This window comes from Kwoniella shandongensis, chromosome 3 (genome assembly GCF_008629635.2).
Source record: "Kwoniella shandongensis chromosome 3, complete sequence".
In the NCBI taxonomy this organism is placed as follows: Eukaryota; Fungi; Basidiomycota; class Tremellomycetes; order Tremellales; family Cryptococcaceae; genus Kwoniella; species Kwoniella shandongensis.
Window position 1 is genome coordinate 1,001,604 of NC_089289.1, and position 20,011 is coordinate 1,021,614.

The following is a 20,011-nucleotide window of genomic DNA, read 5'->3' on the forward strand; positions in this document are numbered from 1 at the left end:
GAGAGAGGCAGTGCGTAGTGACCTTTGCTGCGCGAGACAAAGAGTCGAGTGATGGTCAGCGTTGATATCTTTAGAACGTATTCCTCTCAAGTAGACGGTCCATGCACTCTCTCATCAAAGGGAGATCATGTATCCGAAAGTAGAATGATTACTCACTCTAATGCCTTTGACCGACAGGTACCTCGCAATTCTGTGGCTTTGTGTCTCCTTCCCGTCCTTTTACTCCCGAAGTGGTACGTGTGTCCGAGTTCGATCGTAAAAGTCCTTGCTGATACGCACTTACACGAGCCCCCCAGGGGTTGATCCGTTCGTGTTGCGAGAGGGAGAGATGTGTCGTCAAGAAGAGGGAACAGCCGAAGGGATGGAGTGCTCGTATTCGGTGTTTGCGGTCGTGCGAGAGTGAGTGTGGAAGTGATCCAGCGTTCGTGGATGTAGCGTGGTATATGTCCCAAATGACAAGCTGCGAGGTTGATGTTGCGTTTGAACAGAATAGAGCAGAGATGTGGTGTACGAGCTAGGGCCTTGTTGAAACGAGGTTCGGGGTAGAAAGGGATGTGGAAAAAGAGCGTCCGAGCTTTGTTTCACCCTTGAGAAATTAAGATGAAGGAGGACCGAGCGTCGATCAATTTGAGGAGTAGAAAGGTACGGTAGCAATTCACTTTGATGATTGATGATTGATGACTGAGAATGGTTCGTGATCAAAGACGAAGTGAATCGGTAGAGTACTTTGACGAGAGATTGCTCCAGTTCCAGTTCCAGTGAACGAGGATGTGATGTACGAGTAATGTAGAATGGGACAAGGAGGAAAACTCTAAAAGGAAGAATGACGAGATCTGGAATTGGTGTACGTAAAATACTCAAGTACTGGAAAAAATAAGCTTTACACTCAAGCCAAGCCCCTCTTGCAAGTCAATCTTGCAGGTTCTCACTCTCCCACTCCCTCTCAACTACAAAGGTCAATCCGGATTTACAGGAGAAAAGGAGAGCGGAGGTGTGTGCTCGGTGCATGTGCAGCAGTGTATATGGATATATGCATAGACCCATAATGGCCAGTGGTCAGTGGCAAAGGACAAGGACAAGGACAAGGACACGGACAATAACAACAATGAACCTCGGGACCGGAACATGAGTTTTCCCAAATTCGGAGTAGTACAAGTGGAGAAAAAGGTACAAACAAAGGCTGAAACGCAGGGTTCACTCTCACCACAGCGGCAATTGCCACGTGGAAGAACAATGAGAGAAACAACCATTTCCTCTTTTGGTCGGGTGCCTGTGTTTATGGGATGGTTTGATGCGTTGGTTGTTGTAGTGTTGCATTGTTGCATTGTTATGTGCTGCAGCGGCAAACAGGGACAGCTCATGTATGATCTACAGGTATGCATGCTGACACATAGCACTACTATGCAGCATGTGGGTCACCTCTCTATCCAGCCGGAAGAAACGGAATCTCGTTGGAAGACGAAGAGAAGATTGTCGATCATCATGTCCTGAACTCACCCGTCTTTCCACTGGTCCACCGTGGGAAAGCTGACGACGACTCCCGACTTGTAATGTTCTCAAAATCGCGGGCGTGTTGTTGACATCCACTGATTCACTGCATTAACCCTTGCTCAACCCATCGAAATCTCATCTCTCCTTCCTTCACCTACCCCAATGAAGTATGACTCAGACAGAGGGGACATCGCCTCCCCCTACACAATCCTCCTTCCCAGTCTCTTCGCCCACTTTTTGGACAGAAGCAGCAACGTTACCAATCCCCTCTCCGCCGCTGAAACGGCATCGAGATGATCCCAGCTCCGACTATGATTTCGATTTCGATCTCGACCTCGACGTCAACAGATTTGACGACGAGCTGAAACCCATCATCGAGGCGAAACGGCCACGCTTCTCATCTCCCGATGTCGGGTCGAGAACCACCCTCTCCTATCTACCTAATCGAACCGATCCAATCAACCAAGATGATCCTCACGCCTACCTTGCCAATGCCGAATATGCACCTAACAAATTCGGTGATATTGGCGACTACATGCGCAAGAAGGAGATCAAAGTACAAACTCAAAATCGGGATATCGCCTTAGCATCAGCTGCATCTGGACTTCCTCAGATCTTCGCTGGACAATCGTTCTATATCAACGGGAATACCCATCCGCCAATGGAGGAACTGAGGAAGATGATACTGCAACGCGGAGGAGAAGTCAGACCTGTCTTGAGAAGTAAAGGGATGGTGAAATACATCATCGCACCAATGTTGACGTTGAGCAAGTTCAACCAGTTCAAGAACTACAAGGTGGTCAGAGAGGGTTGGATCTTGGAGAGTTGTAAACAGGAGAAGTTTCTTGATTGGTCCAGATGGAAGTTGCAGATAGAAGGAGGGTGGGAGCAAGGAAGTCGAAAAGGGATGGAAGGGTTTCTGAAGTCGCAGCCAGCAACTAGTCAAAAAGAAACGCAGATCCCCCTCAAAGAGGAATCACCGCCAGTGGAAGAACCTGTAGTAGTGAAATCAGACGAGGTGAGCCTAAACTGTTTCCATGGGTAGGTAGTCGTCTGCTGACTTTCATCGTGTGAAGATCGCTGTCACCCCGATCAAGCCTCTTACCGTTGGGCGACGAACACTCCTAACACCTATGCGAGCTACTCCCATCCCAATCCCCATTAGCCCAAGCAAGGTCGAGTCAGACATTGAGGGCAAGCTTTCACCTGTCCCTCCCAAGATACAGAAACCAGAAGGTGTTTGGGAGTTCTACCATAGTACGGAGTCGAATGAGAATGCGGCGAAAGCCTTGAAGAACCAAGAGTGGCGGCTGAAGAACACCGCTGAGAGGGGCAACGAAGGGGGATTTATTGATGGATACTACCAGAATAGTCGGCGAGTTCCTGTTTTATGTAACGTCGAGTTACGTATCTACTTGGCTTGCTAACCTCTGATGGTAGATTACACCACCTCTCGACTTGGAAAGCCGAGCTTAAAGTACTTGTCGCCGATGCTCAACGTCAATCGGAAGAGCTGTCCCTTTCCAACCCATCCACAAACACGATCGCTCCTTTCTCGCTCGCCAACTCGACCCTTCCCTCGCGGCTCGCTGGTACTACAGCGACTACAGCCTCCTCAGGAACCGACAAAGTGATATTCCACGTAGACTTCGACTGTTTCTTCGTCTCGTGTGGAGTCGCGACTCGACCACATCTCAAGGGGAAACCTACGGTAGTTTGCCACTCGCAAGCAGGGAAAGGGGCTAGTAGTACATCGGAGATTGCGAGCTCGTCATATGAGGCTAGGGCGAAAGGAGTCAAGAATGGAATGAGTCTGGGTCGAGCGAGACAGCTAGTCGGAGACGAACTCCAAACCATCCCGTGAGTGGCAAGTTCGTCCCGACCATCACCATAGGTCATCATGCTTATGGTGATGTTCCATGCGCAGATACGAATTCGAGACGTACAAAAAGTACTCCCTAGCGTTCTACACTGTCTTGATGGGCTACGCGGACGAACTGCAAGCAGTCAGTGTGGACGAAGCCCTGATCGACGTGACAAGCGCTGTTGCGGCCAAAGCGATGGCACCAGAAGAGTCAGAGGTGGAAGAAGCGTGTGAAATGGATGATGCTGGTGAAAAGAGGCCGAAACCTCTTCGAGATCCCGCAGTCGAAGTGGCTGATCAGATCAGAGACGACGTCCGTAAGCTCACGGATGGGTGTGAAGGTGAGCAGGTCGCATGTCCATCATTTCAGAAACGCAAGCTAATATAGCTATCTTAGTGAGTATCGGTATATCCCACAATATCCTCCTGGCGAAACTCGCAACTCGTCATGCCAAACCTGCAGGGATATACCACCTACTTCCACCTGCAATCCCATCCTTCCTCGGGACCCTCGATGTCGAAGATTTTCCTTCCATAGGATATTCGATCAAGTCGAAGATCGAGGAAAAGTTCGGCACGACGAATGTGGAAGAGCTACTAGGAATAAGTAAGGGTGCATTCAGAGGTGTACTAGGGCCGAAGACGGGAGAGATGCTCTGGGGCTATCTGAGAGGTCACGATGACAGGAAGCTGGAAGCTGATAAAGCGAGGAAAAGTGTTAGCGCGGAAATGAACGTGAGTGTCGCTTTGGGGGTTTAAAGACCATGGTTCCGAATACTGATAAGTAGAGGCTGCAGTATGGAATCCGGTTCCAGAACCAAGACCAAGCCGAGATTTGTGTAACAGACCTTGCAGCGGAAGTATCGAAGAGGATGGTGAACCTCGGCGTCAAAGGCAGACAGATCACACTGAAGTTGTTGAAACGACATCCAGATGCTCCAGTCGAGCCACCTAAAGTGAGTACACTCTTCCCTCCCGATCCGTCCTGACACGTTGCGTCGCGATGCTGACATTGGGACAGTTCCTCGGTCACGGATGGTGTGAAACGTTCAATCGGTCTGCCCCCATTTCTACAAGAGGGGGCGGAGGTGGACCGACTGATGACCCCGAGATTCTCGGACAAGAGAGTGTCAAGTTGCTACGAGCGATGCGTCTTGATCCGGCAGAGCTCCGAGGCGTCGGGATACAGGTCACAAAGCTGGACTCGGAGAAGGAGAAGAAGGAAGAGAGGGAAGCGGGACAGGGCGTTTTGAGCTTTGCGAGGAAGTGGGGGACTACAGCAGTGAAGAGGAGCGAAACACCAAGTGTCCCACACAAGGAGGAAACCCTTCCTGTCGCTCGAGCAACTGAAGAAGCTTTGTCAATTGTTCATGTTCATAAACCCGAGACCAAAACTACGGTCACAGACGTTCAAGATGATCAGGCGAGATCGGTCTCGCCCCTCATGGAGGAGGCGGCCCAAGCAGAACCAACTGCTGTGACCATCCTCGATCCCGATTCTGCTTCTGGCTCCGATGAAATCGACCCCGATTTCCTCGCTGCGCTTCCACCAGAACTACAACTGGAAGTAAAACGTGATCACGCTCAATCGTTAGCTCGCCAGAAGCGCGATACCTCACGGGCGACTTCTGAGAGACCCAATGCTTCGGCTGGACCTTCAACCACACGAGCTGGTACCAGAGCCACCACGACTTCACCTGCCAAGTCAACGATGCACGAAGCGGCGCATATTACACGACAATTGCGTCCGAAGACCAAGACGCAGATGAAGGCGAGTGCACTTGCGGAAAGACCATTGTTTGGTGCTTGGGCAAAAGCACAAGCTCACGAAGAAGTGGTGGATCTCACTGGTCCGAGTTCGGGCGAGGGCGGTGTGGAACGTGAGCTCATTGGTGGGATGTACGAAGTGACGGAGTTGAGAGAATTGGGTATTGACCCAGAGGTATTTGGTGCCCTACCAGACGAGATGAGAAAGGAGATTGTAGATGAGGAGAGAAGGAAAGCTCGACAAAGACGGATCCTGAGGCGACCCGCGATGGTAGGAGATCGATCACGATCTCGTGAACAGTCAGCGATGTCTGTCTCACCTACCAAATCGTCAAGAGCAGGATCGGTTCCCCCTCCACCGGGAGCAGGACTAGGACCTCGAATAGTGATCAATCGACCCAAACCGCCTAGTTTGTTGAATGCGACGGATATAGAAGATGTGAAAGGGACGATTGAGAAGTGGATAGAGTCGAGAAATGGAAAAGGACCAGCGGGGAGAGATGCGGGTAAAGTGTTGACGTATCTGAAGAAATGTGTAGGAGATCAAGGTGGTGTAGGAGGAGTGGAGAGGGCCGTCGAGGTGTTGATGTGGATGAGACTGCTATTGAGGGAGCGCTGGAAGGGACAGGAGAAAGAACATAACCGGGAAGAGGAAGAGGAAGAGGGCAGTGGGGCAGGTGCAGGTGCAGGAAGTGAGTGGTGGTCTGTTTGGAGAGGATTCAGGGATGAAATCGATAAGATCTGCGAAGAGGGATTCGGTGCGGGTCTGAGGATATGACATTGTGTAGCTCTAGAACATCATGTTGTACCCAATCTTGTTGTATCAATGCATGTAAACTTGACCTTAGACCGATTACTTGGATTCCACCAGCATATGGGGTCACCGATAGAGCGACAAGTCCAACCTCCGAGCTTCCGGACAACCTCCACTTTAAGCTTCCCCTTTGTAACGTAACGATCGAGATTACCACTGCTATCTCTTGACGCTCGACGTCATTCCGTCGCTGATCATGTAAAACCAAACTTATCTAAACCTATGACTTGAATCTAACTGTACGATGAGCGAGATTGACAATGCTCCGTGCACTAGATTTGTTAGGTCGATACTACCTCGACCACTCGACGCTGATCCGAGGTCCTTCAATCAACCGACACGAAGATCTGGAATCTGACTTGGGGGAGACGGGTTCTAATCCTGCGTTAGTCAGCGAGAGCGAGAGTGAGAGCGAGGGCAGTACCTCTCCATCCGGATCAGGATCAGGATCAGGATCGAGTACGATCGATGGAAAGACGGAATTTGTGAACAGATCATCGTCAACGCCGATACGTGACCTTTCAGACCGAGACGTTGAACCAACGAGTGGGAAGAATATCGTCTCGCCATATTTCGCTTCGAAAATCATGAAGACCCGACGAAGTACTCGAGATGAGGATCTGAACGAAGAGATCTTAGGATCACCGCAAAGGGCAGATCATCATCATCGCAACGGTGAGAAAGGAGAGGAAGGAGTGAAGCTTGAAACGAAGCGCAAACGAGATCGAGATCAAGCTCGACCGATCAGTCCTCCCATAACGCCTATACCTCGTCGGAAGAGTAGACGCAAATTGGATGATCAAGCTCATCTACCTACGCCAGAGAGTGTACCGCGGGCATTGGCAGTCTCCAGGAAGGGAAAACGGAAAGGTGTAGGGGAAGCGAATACCAATTTGAGAAATGTAGAAGTGACGGAGAAGAAACGTAAGACCACAAATGCAGCTGCAAGTGCGAGTACGGCAAAGAGCAGGGGCAAGGGGAAAGGAAAAGAAGTGGTGGTTGAGATACCTACGACAAGAGTGCATGGGCTCGACGAGAAGGGCAATAAGGTGCTGACAAAGGATGAGAAGGGGGTAGTCGAGCCTGTTGGCAAGATACATCTGATACAAGGTGAATACAACTCAGGGGATCAGTCCTCATTCTATCAATCAACAATCTCCACCCTCCCCTTTTGCTTCCTTCCTGTTGAGGTTCCCCTTCGACTTGCATATACCGGATTACTGATCCACCTCACTTTTCTGCAGAAAAACTCCGCCATGATCCATGGAAGATGCTCGTCGCTACTAGTCTTCTGAATGTTACGAGTGGGAAACAAGCACGACCTGTTTTGGAGGTATTGTTGAGACGATGGCCAACGCCCCAGATCATGGCTGAGGGTGAGTGGATAGTCGAGTTTTCAAACCTTCGAGTGGCGGTGATGGCACTGCTCTTTCTCACCGACTGCTCGTGTTTCAATCCCCATCACTGTCTTGCCTACTTTGGATACGAACCGAACTGCTTCCTTGACCCAGCTCAACTCCTACTCTCAATATTCCCTCTATCCCATTCCTGGTGTTTGGCCGTAGTTCGGCTGTTTGTCTGTCCTGAGCTAATGAATCGGCCTTCTTCAGCAAGCATCACAGACCTCTCTCAACTCCTCTACCCTCTCGGTCTATACAACCAAAGAGCATCATCTCTCATCCGCTTCTCACGTCAATATCTCGACCTAGCCTGGCCTCTCAGTACTACACCGACAACTTCCCCCATCCACACGATTCACGCACCCGCGGACGAATCGCAATCACTTCCGCTTTCACCATTACCTGCCAAATTGGACGTCAAGATTTTCCATGGGTCGGGAGTATATGCCTCTGATAGTTTTAGGATTTTCAGCTCGCTCTTGGTTGGGAAAGGTGGACCGGAGGATGAGAAAAGATGGTTAGATAAGAGAACGAGAGCGGTGAATAGGCTGCGAGCGCAAGATGAGATGCGCAAGCAAGAGGAAGGGTTGAGCGGGAGTGATGATGATGATGAGAGGATAACAAGGGAGGAGGAACAAGTGGGTGTGGAGGAAGTAGGAGAGTGGATGAGCGACGATGATGATGGAAGGGGCGAGCCCGAGGTGGAAGAATGGAGAACTGTCAGACCAAAAGGTATGTCCATCTGCAATCTAGGACTGAACAGGATCTGATCCAGTAACTGACTCTGTGTTTGCAGACAAAGAGCTAAGACGATATCTTGTAAGTGTACCGATCGCGGACGCGAAGAAATCAAGCTCATGTGCGGGCTTATTGGGCAGATATGGAGATGGGGCATCGAAGGGATCGTATACGATATCAATACCGGTCCAACGATTGTCAAGGAAAGGGATAAGGAGCGACTAAATTATCTGCCCGAAGCAAAGAGTAGCTGAATTCATCTGAACCGTCAGAGACAGGAAGTGGAGCGGAAGGCGTGATGCCTACACAACGATCTGGAAGGAATATCAATGTCCAGTACAGAGTCACGCAGTGAGCTTCATAGATGGCAGAAGGAGACATTGGGAGAACAGGATACATCTCTTGCGATGTGGATCTGAAATGATATATAATGAAATGACACGATGCTATGTTATGATTATGAATGCTATGAAAGAAATGATGGGATTGGTACACTGTGGACAAGTGCGAATGGATGGATGTTACAACATTGAGGGAACACACAAAGCAAGACAACGGACGCACGACAAATCATGACTGGATGTAGTCACCAGGCTGAATCGCGCCTCTCGTCTCATACCGCGATCTTCTTGGCTAAACCGAAACACCTCTCAAACATGATCATGAGCTTATCCCTCATCGTCTCGTCACTTTCCTCATAATTAGCCGGGAGGTAGTCCGTCGTAGGTGAGTAGAAGAGTGGTTGATCGTGCTGAGCTGATAAGATGGCGTTAGAGAGGGTTGAGATGGCTCCTACAAAAAAGTTACACCGTTTATCAACAAAGCAGCACCTCGACAATGTATATAGAATAGACGGGGGAAGAGACTGACCAGATGCAACATCTGCCAAAGAGGAATCGCGATGTCAGTCTTTCAGAATTGCAATATACTGAGTCCCGCACGGAGGGAGACATTCCACTCACGAAACAAGTCCCAATATGTCGGACTCTGTTTCCCACTCAATTTGCTCATGATTGAGAGCAGAGCGTAAAAGGGTCCATGCCGAGATTTGACAAACCTCGCTGTACTATTGGGTATTGGGCTGATAGCAGCTTGACAGAGTCCCAAGAGACTATGTAATTCTTGTGACGAGCGAGGGCGAAGCTAGAGTAACCAATCAACACAAATTGTCCCATTAGTCGCTACGAATTCTCCAACAATCGGTGGGGGTGAGAAGATCGCCTCTCACCTCCATGACAAGCTCTTCGTACGAGACCATCAGGATGGTGACTGGTCGCTTCTTCCCGCCAGTGAGGGGTCCACCTGGCATGAACGTATTTTGACGAGTCTGGAGGATTAACTGAGCCGCTTCCCTTGAATCCGCCTCGATGTACTGTGACCACATTAGCACTACCGCTCTTCCGTTTCCTCCATGGGCAATACAGCAGACACACCATGTAATCTCTTGTCTTGCCGTCGAATCGATCTAGTAGGATGTGTACCGGTACAGGAACGCATTTGGACAGCGTGTTAGGCGGGAGGAAGCTTTCTACCTGACCCGGGGTCAAGTCCTGCAAGAAAGGACGCCACATAAGCTAGCTCGTCTTCGCATCAGTGATCCGCTGCCTTACCCAAGCCACATTATCGATCCTCATGACCACAGATTCTCCCTCTTTTCTGGCCACAGGGATGGGGTAGGAATGCAGCTTAGACAATGTCGAGCTAGGACGGGGGTCAAAGCGAGTGTGAATCGGCGTCGGTGATAAGTTCTGGAAAGTAATGACTTGATTGAAACATTTCGGACACTTGGAATGACCCCCTGTAACAGATACGGCTGATAAACTTGAAGAAAAGCACGAAGAGCAGGTTATATCCTGCATACGCGTCGGATTAGCTGATTCAATTGGCTGTTCGAGCTTATTCAAAAATCCGACTTACTCCACAGGGGATCAGCCGTTTCGCTGTAGCCATATCATCAACACGACCACATGCACAGCAACGTGGATCAGCCTGTGAGAATGTTTGCAAATTTGTTTGTCCTTGATCTAGGCGTTCAACTGGTAGTGGTGTATTGAGGATCAATGGTCTGCCTGAAACATTGTTATCTTCGGCAGGTTGATGCGCGGATTCTGCATTGGGGTTGCAGACCGAAGACTGTTCTGATGACATCGACTCTATCGTAGACAGCTCGGGTGATTTCATCGCCTTGCCGAACCTTGGAGGGGAAGGAGGAGGCGTTGGCAGGGTGACAGCGATGCGAGGTGTATTGAGCATCGCAATCTAGTACAGGTTAGCTTACTGGTCGCTGAAGTGAACAATGATGCTTACCACGTCCTGTAAAGTTACCGCACTAGCCTTGGAGGCTTGGGGACCACTAGGAGTCACTATGATCGGATCATCGAAAGTTGATCCATCCGATATATTCGAATGCGACCACTGGCTATCGCCTTCGATCTTATCCCACCCTTCTAGTTCCTTGACGTGCGTTGAATACTCGACCCAGTCGATGGGTTCGCTCTTCGGAGACGAAATGAGCGGTCTTTCCATCCTTACTAAAGGATGAATCGGTGAAGGAGGAAGGTTGTAACACGAGAAGCTTCTCCGCTCGGTCTCATGATGCTTCATGGGAGAGGATGGAGGCGCTTTTGTACGAGTAGTCCCGGAACTGCCTTCAGAGCTTGAAAGTTCCATATATTGGCCTACTTGAGGGCCGAGAATAACAAACGGGTCTGCAGAGACTTTTTCCTTGACTTGCTATCAGATTTAACCAGAAATACATCAGTAGGAATAGCATGAGAGTCAGTCAGATTGGGGGACAGTTAGAAAGGATGTAAGTACCTCGGGGTGAGTAGTCTCCTCGACAATTTGATAGGTTTTGGGAATTGAGACTGGCTGGGGAGGGGGAGGTGAAGGAGAAGGAGAAGGAGGTGGAAGAAGCTTTGATCCTCTCTTGAGGATTAGACTAGGTATGTTCACTCGTATAGGGTTAGTTTGTGACGACAACGTGAGCGGAAGAGGAGGGGTGTAGGACCGCATCTTGTTTTCTTCTTCTCGAGCTCTCTATAGGCCCCAAAGGGAGGAAAAGCTTGGGAGACAATTGGCCGAAGCTAATACAGTATTTACCCTTGACTAATCAGGTATGAAGCTACTCTTTCGTTCATAGGGGAGAAAGCGTAAAGAGAAAGACGGGAGAAAGAGCAAATAACAACCTTTCAATTGGCTTGGACTCCAGCGAAGTGGACGGACCAGGTGGAGGTTTTGCCACGCGGATTGAATGGTCACGTGATTGTACTGTCGTCTATTGTGACCCATGCGGTAACTTAACCGATTTCACTCTTTCTACCTCTCCCTCCTCGCTCTTTCTTCTATTTTCTGCTTCATCCACACTTACTAGCCTGTCCCACCCATTGACAGCTTCTGAACACCGTACTCTAGCATATCTACCTAATCGCGAATCTTTCAAAATGGCTGCCAACCCCAAGTTCTTGTCTTATGTCGATGACCACCAGGCCGACTACATCCAGCGATTGTCCAAGGCCGTCTCCATCGCTTCGTGAGTTTGAGATAGACCTAGGCTTAGGCACTAGTTTGTAGCCTCAACGGACTGACCTCTGACTTTGCGTGATCCTCAGCGTCTCTGGAAACCTTAGGTAGGCTTGTTTTCATCACCATCTGCATATTTGTGTTTCCCTGCTGACCCCGCCCCCGTTGCAGCTACGTCAAGGATGTCGAGGCGATGGCCGACTTCCTCATGGAGCAACTCGCCGACCTCGGTGTTACTGCTGAGAAGCGAAAGATCGGTACTCACTCCCTCGAGGGCAAGGAGGTCGACCTCCCTCCCGTCATCATCGGTCAGATCGGCAACGACCCCAAGAAGGTGAGTAGATGTCTTGCCAACTCCCGGTTATGACCATCCTTTCATAGATAATATCGTTATCTCAAAGGTGAAGCATGACGTGCTGACTACGTGCATTGGCGTGATTCATCATAGAAAACCCTCCTCATCTACGGACACTACGATGTTCAACCCGCTTTGAAGGAGGACGGCTGGCTCTACCCTCCCTTTGAGTTGACTCCCGACCCCAACGGCAGCGGTAAACTGTACGGTCGAGGATCAACCGATGACAAGGGTCCCGTCATGGGATGGTTGAACGTCTTGGAGGCGCACAAGAACCTCGGTATTGAGCTTCCTGTCAGTATCGGCGAACTTAGAAACGAGGATCTCTGCTCACCGTCAATGTTCTGAATACAGGTTAACCTCAAGATGTGTTTCGAGGGTATGGAGGAGAACGGTTCGACCAACCTCGACAAGTTCATCGAGTCAGAGAAGGACAAGTTCTTTGCCGGTGCCGACTGCATGTGTATCTCAGGTCAGCTCCCTTCATCCTACTGGTCCGCAGACCGTATGGTTGACAAATATGCACAGACAACTACTGGCTTGACACCAAGACCCCTTGTCTTACCTACGGTCTCCGAGGTATCAACTACTACGAGATCAAGGTTTCAGGACCCGACAGAGACCTCCACTCTGGTGTCTTCGGTGGTACAGTCCACGAGCCCATGACCGACCTTATCTCTCTCAGTAAGTTTCGTGTGGCGAGTTATTGAACGCAGCTGATATGATCTGAACAGTGTCCAAACTCGTCACTCCCGCTGGAGAAATCCTCATTCCCGGTATCAAGGAGCTCATTGCTCCTGTTACTGATGACGAGCGGGCCAAGTTTGAGGCCATCCACTTCGAGATGAAGGATATTCACTCTGCCGTTGGCGGTGACGTTACCATCTCCGACGACACTGTCAAGACTGTGAGTTGACATGACACAGAAGAGAGGATCGCGCGCTGACGAGATACATATAGCTCATGGGCCGAATGCGTGCGTAATTATACAAGTTCGAGAGGACCAGGACTGATATATTTCGGTAGGAAACCCGAGTTTGTCATTGCACGGTATCGAGGGTGCTTTCTGTAAGTGTTTCCTCATCGTTGGAAGCGAGTGTCACTAACCAAAGAACAGCCGCCCCTGGATCCAAGACCGTCATTCCCTGCTCCGTCAAGGGTAAGTTGAGCAGTAGTAAAAGACACCTGGATGTACAGTTGCTGACCTGCGATTTAGGCAAGTTCTCCATCCGACTCGTCCCCAACCTTACCATCAAGAGCGTCACCGACTACGTTGTCAAATTCGTCCAAGACGAGTTCGCCAAGCTTGGATCAAAGAACAAGTTGGACGTTTACTTGACTCACGGCGGTGAACCTTGGATTGTGAGCCGAAGATCACTGGAGTCTAGGAGATGGAGCTGACATAGTGTTTCACAGGCCGACCCCAACGTGTGTGACTTCGTCTGAGCGCGCGTAGAATTATGACACTGATCTACCTTGCAGCACTACTCTTACCGAGCTGCCCACAAGGCTACCGAGAGCGTTTACGGACAAACACCCGACTACACCCGAGAGGGAGGTGAGTGCGACTAGGCAATTATGGCAGGAAGTCTGGCTTACACCTCATAACGCAGGCTCCATCCCCGTCACTCTCGACTTCGCTAACATCCTCGGCTTGAACGTTCTCCTTCTCCCTGTTGGTCGTGGTGACGATGGTAAGTCGCGGTGCTGATCCAGCATACATTTATGCTGACCCTCCTCCAGGTGCTCACTCCACAAACGAGAAGATCGACACCGACAACTACATCAGGGTGAGTGGTGTATCCAAGTATACTCGTCGCGTCACGCTGACACTTGTGTCCTAGGGTACCAAACTCCTCGGTGCATACATGTACGAGCTTGCTGCTACATCAGACTAGGCTCACGAGGGGTTATAGTTACACAGATGATGCATGCAGACACAGTTCGTACTTGAGCGGCAAGATGCAGTATGCAGTTCTACCCAAATCCAGCCAGATCCAACGCACTGATATATTGTGAAGTTGGCTGTATATCCTCGTCGTCATCGTCATTTTCGTCATCATCATAATCCTCATCTTCATCTTCGTCGTAATCGTCCTCTTCTCCGTCACCATCATCTTCACCATCCGTTGACGTGCTTGGACTGACCGAACCGTCTTCGGCTGTGTAATCTGACGAAGAGATGGTCGGTTCTCGACTGAGTTTGACAGGACTTGAGGAGCTTGTTGTGGAAGATGGTCCAGCTCCGACTCCAGCTATATCTCTCTCAGTCGTTGTTGAGATACCGCCAAGCGTAGATGAGACCCCACCTGACGCTTGTGTTTGTGCTTGTGATCGACCTTGATTCCGCTCATGATCGCCATGAAAGCTGACTTGTCTTCCAAGTCGATTTGACCCATCTCCCATCTTGTTATTATCTTTTGCTATAGCCCTTTCTCTCTCTTTCTCTTCTTCGGCATTGATACCGACGAGGACATTCGCCATCCCTGTCAATCCCGCCGTGACGATATTTGCCGCTGAGCCGAGCAACCCTCCTCCAGCAATATCGTCCACAGTGCCACTTGGACCATTTGCCGAAGAGATATGAGGGGAAGGTAGGGTTGGGAATTTGTCCCTTCGAGAGGGTGTGCGGGATAATGGATTATGTTGTTGTGAAGTAGGTGAGAGGATTGGCGAGCTTGCAGAAGGAGGTGTGGGTAATGTTGGGAAAGTGAGACGCATCGTCGGATGTCGTCGTGTATTTAACGGATGGGGGAAAGGTAATAGGGAAGGCGCAGAGGAACCGGACGAGGACGTCGATCGATCGCGCGATTGTACGGGTGGTCGAGATGAGGGCAGAGTGGGCCATAACCATGTTGGGAAAGGAGGTGGGGGAAGCGTGAATGGTGGATCAGAGGATGATGTGCTGGCTGCCGAGGAGGAGGAGGAAGAAGGGGAAAGGTAAGAGGTGATGAAGGAAACCAAGGGGAGGTCTTCGTGGTCTGGTTCGAAGCTGCGCATGCGGCGACAAAAATCAGCATGACCGTCCTGTAGATGTTGATGGGTTTATAGGAGCTTGCGTAGGAAGCAGTCGATGGACTGAGCTTGAGACGCCAAACTTACCGACAGATCTCGTCAATGATACAGTCTATATGCCATCCTTGTAATTTTCGCAAACAAGCCACCACGAGAGTAGTATGCGATATCCCATCCACGTCTGCTATGTACAGCGGGTAGCTCGAGGGGTTGAGGATGATCTAAAGTGCATACCAAGTCAGCTTGTGGTTCCATCAGTCAAAGTATCACTCACCTTCAACACCTCTCCCACTTCGTTCTTCCCCATACCCAATTTCTCTTCTCCCATCTCCTCCGCTTTGATCCACCTCACATCAACCCCTCTCTTCTTCGCCCAGACGATGAATGGATCATCTTCCTTCAAGGCCTTCTTCCTCAATACAACGATAGTCTTCAATCGTAACCTCCTCACAAAGGACAAGTTCCGTTGAGCGGGGAGGGACCCTCGATACAGGATTTCATGCTCGGCATTGGTGGAGGGATTGAGAAGAGAAGGGACGGTGACGATTGAGAAGTGATAAGGGGGAGTAAGCATTGCCCCCTCTTGTGTCTATAGAGACATTGGACCAGTGTAGTTAGAAGTGGTCTGTATGTATAGCGCTCGTATGGTATGATTGAACGGGCTTGATATGGTTGGTTGTTATGCCGAGAGAAGGAAGATTGACGTCTGAGGCGTCGTACCGCAGCTTCTCAGTTCAATCGAATGTTTCTCGTAATGTTTTTAGCCTTTTCATATCCCGTCCATTCACTCTTCGTTTACTGTTGACATTCCTTTTCCCCCATCCATTTCCGCTGATAATATTGTACCTTTACCATCTTTACATGCCTACTTGGACTTGATTTTCCTGTCCGGATACGTTCTTTCAAGGTCTCTGCGGAACAGCAACGACCCTACTAAATCGTCATCGGCTTCGCTTGGCGTAAACAGTCCTTACTCGCGACTAACCAGCCGGTCTCAATCCATTTCTGCAACCTCTCTTCCCTTTCTCATATCCGACACTCCCTCCTTGTCCCATCACCAACATGCCGAGACCGACGTTCATGCAATCGGTTCTCCGAAAACCGACTCGCTCCTATGCTGATCCATACGCTACGTCACCATGGGCAGATTACGGAGACGACAACGAGAGCGAATCGTCTTATCCCGCTTCTCGATATTCGAGCAGGATAGAGAACGGAGTGCATCTCGGATTTCAGAAGGACGACGGAAGACATGGAGTGGAAGCTGGACCAAGTCGACCGAGAGCGCGAGGGCCAAGCTCAACGGTCTCGGCTTCAGCGATGAGTGATGCGCCTGCCATCTCGTTGGGAACACGATTCCCAAAACCTGCTAGAAAAGTTGCCAGCAGTGTCGGTCTGAGGGATGGTGCGTTGGTACATCACTCGCCTGCAGGGTCGGCAGTAGGAGCAACGAGAAGAAAGAAGGAGTCCTTGCCAACTTACGACGAGCACGGCGCCAAGTTGAATTCTGTCAAGAAGAAGAAAAAGAAGCCTCGGTCAGTCATGAATGACAATGCTAGCTCTGTTCTGTCGTCACCCACCTCCACGATGTCGCTCACCGCACCGCCGCCTATACATTCTCGACATAGCGAGACATCATCATCTGCCGCCTCTTCCCCTGTCCCACCATTATCCCCTGTTGTTGCGATACAGCACAGATCGGTACCGCCAGCCGGCACGAGACCCGTTCGACCAACGATAACAATCACCAAAGATCCTTTGGCTTTCGCCACGCCTTCCAGCTCCGGCGTCTCAAGCTACAACTTGTCGACCACGGTCCCACCTCCAATCCGGATCACGACTGTCCCTCCACCAGTCTCGCTAAAGGATCGGAGATTATCGACCACATCTGCACAAGGAGAAACGGATGATGAAGATGAGGTATTTTATACACCACGTTCTTCGCTGGATCTTAATGAGAACACCCCAACCGAGACTGCTACCACCCCTAAACCAGTACCACAACTGATCGCTCCACCACCTTCATTCAACTTCCTTCCTCCTACTCCTGCGCCGCTACCCGATCCCAAAACGTCGCCGTTCCATTCCGAACCAACCTCTTCGAACTCCTCATCGCTGCATCCTGACCGCCCCATATCCCTACGACCATCACCGACGCTAGACTTTGCCTCCGCAATATCTTCTGACCCACGCTTGCAGCCACACCTTGATGATGATGGGCAGAGTGCTTCCGGTCAAGCGGGCTCGGACGACGAATATGAAGCAGCAGAGAGGGAACCCCGCAGTCGACAACCAAGCGGAACGTTTTCCAGACCGCACAGTCAAGCATGGTCACGACCTCCGTCAATGGATGGTAGATCAGCTGCTGGTAGATCCACATCCTCCGTCGGAAATCGACCTGTATCACGACAGTCGACCACCCGCAGCAAATCACGAAACGCATTTGACGATTTTATTGTTCATCAAAGGCCCTCGAGACCTACATCGGAGGCTTCGTTCGGCTCAGCGCCAATTGGTGAAGGCAGTATGCGAGGTAGCATTAGCGGATATGGGAAGGGTGGATGGGCAGCAGCCGCTGCTTCTTCTGCCAAGTCTCGTTCGGGTGCAAGCACTCCAGTTACGATGTTCATGCCAGCGGGTGGAGATGGATGGACGAACTTTCAGCAGGCGCCAGTACGACAATCTCGATTTACACCCCTACCTGCAGCTTCGCAATTGGCCACCTTTGATAAATTGCTCAACGGTGCCAGACCTGAGCTCGGAGGAAACAGTGTACAAGGGAGTCAGAACGGCCTTCGCCCTCCAAGTCGTGACTCTTCGCCCAGCGAATACTCGCAAATGTCCGATGGGCCTGTGCCCAGTCGGTCCTACCTGAATCGCGAATACTCGAGCGAGGCTAGTCAGAGCAGTCGCCTCAGTGACACACAAGTGCGAGATGAGGGTTTAAGACAGGTCGAACGATATGATGACGTTGCACCTCCACTACCACCGGCGCCAGGAAGTCTCGCCTTCCCCGTGGCGCGAATTCCCTCCATGCAACATCATGAAGCGCCATCGACGACTTCTCGACCGCCTTCCCGAGCGATGTCACAACCAGCGTCACCTCGTCCCATGTCCCCAACTTCCTACTATTCCAGACCCTCGTCGCCTAACCCTGCCAGCCAAACCCCTCGATCAACCTTCAATCCACCATCATTCCTTAATCCTGATCTCTTGACTATTCTTCCCGAAATGACTGCCCAAGACTCGGATAAGACTTACCTCCCTACGCCGTCCGAATCTGGAAAAAGCCGTCGCAAATCCGTGCAGGAAGGCTTTGCTTCCAGGCGATCGAGCATGTTCAGAGCAAAGAGCGAGATTGGCATTGCGGATCAATTGGACGATGACGACGATGTGCCGGAGTTACCGCCGAGAAGATCACGATCCGTCATGGGGTTCAGAAGGGAAGGTGGAGGATCGAAGTGGGAAGGGAGTAGCCACGGCGAAGGAGTCTTGTTGGAATCGCACGGAAGGGATCACGGAGGAAATGGTGGATACACGTGAGTTTCCGACTCCCCTTTGGTTTCATGACTTAATCACTGACAATCCACATAGTAACCTCTTCTTGCCGACCGGGGCTTATATTCCTGCAAACCCTATCAAAGCTGCAAACGAGATCAGCAGCCGATCCCTGGGCATGCCTCATGCTACCATGGCTTCCATTACACTCAGCACGACCTTTCATCGTCATGGTTCCGCGACACCTGCCCATCTCCGGGATCAACTTCCACCTCTAGTTGATTTCACGTCGCACCTGAAACCGCCTACCAAGGTTGGCAGTTCTCAACTGTTGGTGCAGATCTATGCCGTTGCCGTCGATCATATGGATATCAAATTACTCGAGGAGAAGGGTAGGGGGGATATCGGGAAATGGGTGCCAGGGAGAAGTTTCGTAGGCAGAGCTTTGGTTGTGGGGACGGATGAGAAAGAGGTCGTCAGGGGCGATATCGTGATGGGTATTCTGGACGTGAAGAAGGTGGGTTGGTCGAATAAGTAAGCTGAGCTTGAAGCTGATGCCCATTTTTTCAGAGCGGAGCCTTGTCCGAGTATATCCTCGTCGACCGTCGTCGTATATCCCGCGCTCCATTCCCTACACAATTGTCATTGGAGCAGTTATCTGTTCTTCCTCTACAAGGCATTCCTGCAGCTCGAGCTGTTCGATCCCATACCACCCGTCATTCCCGCGCATTGATCATGAACGCTCACATCGGTATCGGCGCATTGATATGCCAAGAGTTGTCGCGAGCAGGAGTCAACGTCACTGCTGTCATTGCCGGTGGAGACGATTCTCACGATGCTCACCGACAATGTTTGGCGAACGGTGCCAAGGGCGTGTTGATGGGTTCGCCGGCGGCGGTGATGATCAATATGGAGGAGAGTGGATGGGACCTTGTGTTTGACGATAGAGGTGGCCAGAGGGTTTATGATACCGCTCGAAGAATGTTAAAGGATGGTGGGAAGTGAGTGGATGTGGCTTTTCCGTGTGCGAATTAAGCTAACAAATATCAATTTCCTTTTAGACTCGTCTCTACTCAACGTCCAGAATCAACGGTCACCTCGCCACCACCAGGTCTGACATCCCGACCATCAGGACTGAAAACCCTTCGAGCGGCATTCGGTTCCAAGCGAAAAGAATCGAAATTCATCTCTTTCGAATACTTGCCACCTGTCGCATCTGGAGAACCGGAAGTCGATTCCTCAGGTATGGACTACAGAGATGTCATGGAAGAACCTTGTATGGCGATTTTCAGACCGATGGTGGACAGTGTGGTTCCGTTCGAGAAGGGAGCAGAGGCATTCAAGAGGGCCGGCAAGGGGAGTTACGAGACAGGTGAAGGGAGTGTAGAGGGGAAGATCAGTGTGGTGAGGTTGATCAATTAGCATAGCATCGTATAAATTAGAGATTTTGTTGTAGCAATATACATACACGAGATGCGTAGATTATCCATGTCAACATCTAGATGGCTCAAGAGACGAATGATTGGCATCGTACCTTGTGACGCAGG

At 50.6% G+C, this 20,011-nt stretch overlaps 6 protein-coding genes across 6 annotated transcripts; 4 read left to right on the plus strand and 2 right to left on the minus strand.

Moving 5' to 3' along the window:
• Positions 1–1,660: 1,660 nt before the first annotated feature.
• CI109_101745 (uncharacterized protein) lies at positions 1,661–5,900 on the plus strand (the record flags this gene model as incomplete). Its single annotated transcript, XM_065967038.1, has 7 exons — positions 1,661–2,509; positions 2,568–2,866; positions 2,932–3,351; positions 3,419–3,696; positions 3,753–4,090; positions 4,153–4,311; positions 4,377–5,900. 7 exons carry the CDS (start codon positions 1,661–1,663, stop codon positions 5,898–5,900), a joined length of 3,867 nt encoding a protein of 1,288 aa, XP_065823110.1.
• Positions 5,901–6,196: 296 nt separating this feature from the next.
• Positions 6,197–8,328, plus strand: CI109_101746 (uncharacterized protein; the record flags this gene model as incomplete). Its single annotated transcript, XM_065967039.1, has 5 exons — positions 6,197–7,046; positions 7,181–7,312; positions 7,547–8,068; positions 8,133–8,155; positions 8,215–8,328. The coding sequence occupies 5 exons, from the start codon at positions 6,197–6,199 to the stop codon at positions 8,326–8,328; spliced, it is 1,641 nt and encodes a 546-aa protein (XP_065823111.1).
• A 359-nt stretch (positions 8,329–8,687) lies between these two features.
• Positions 8,688–11,214, minus strand: CI109_101747 (uncharacterized protein; the record flags this gene model as incomplete). The annotated part of the gene is made up of 10 exons (XM_032002321.2): positions 8,688–8,866; positions 8,945–8,956; positions 9,037–9,217; positions 9,303–9,446; positions 9,508–9,624; positions 9,685–9,927; positions 9,992–10,333; positions 10,382–10,807; positions 10,892–11,113; positions 11,203–11,214. 10 exons carry the CDS (start codon positions 11,212–11,214, stop codon positions 8,688–8,690), a joined length of 1,878 nt encoding a protein of 625 aa, XP_031863258.2.
• Positions 11,215–11,517: 303 nt separating this feature from the next.
• CI109_101748 (uncharacterized protein) lies at positions 11,518–13,849 on the plus strand (the record flags this gene model as incomplete). Its single annotated transcript, XM_032002320.1, has 16 exons — positions 11,518–11,606; positions 11,686–11,703; positions 11,768–11,930; positions 12,045–12,245; positions 12,306–12,423; positions 12,480–12,635; positions 12,686–12,858; positions 12,912–12,927; positions 12,978–13,019; positions 13,069–13,110; positions 13,168–13,313; positions 13,368–13,379; positions 13,434–13,509; positions 13,565–13,645; positions 13,695–13,741; positions 13,796–13,849. 16 exons carry the CDS (start codon positions 11,518–11,520, stop codon positions 13,847–13,849), a joined length of 1,434 nt encoding a protein of 477 aa, XP_031863257.1.
• Positions 13,850–13,928: 79 nt separating this feature from the next.
• On the minus strand, positions 13,929–15,540 carry CI109_101749 (uncharacterized protein; the record flags this gene model as incomplete). Its single annotated transcript, XM_032002319.1, has 3 exons — positions 13,929–14,943; positions 15,054–15,187; positions 15,241–15,540. 3 exons carry the CDS (start codon positions 15,538–15,540, stop codon positions 13,929–13,931), a joined length of 1,449 nt encoding a protein of 482 aa, XP_031863256.1.
• Positions 15,541–16,028: 488 nt separating this feature from the next.
• CI109_101750 (uncharacterized protein) lies at positions 16,029–19,886 on the plus strand (the record flags this gene model as incomplete). The annotated part of the gene is made up of 4 exons (XM_032002318.1): positions 16,029–18,505; positions 18,561–18,981; positions 19,035–19,465; positions 19,526–19,886. The coding sequence occupies 4 exons, from the start codon at positions 16,029–16,031 to the stop codon at positions 19,884–19,886; spliced, it is 3,690 nt and encodes a 1,229-aa protein (XP_031863255.1).
• Between the last annotated feature and the right edge of the window lie 125 nt (positions 19,887–20,011).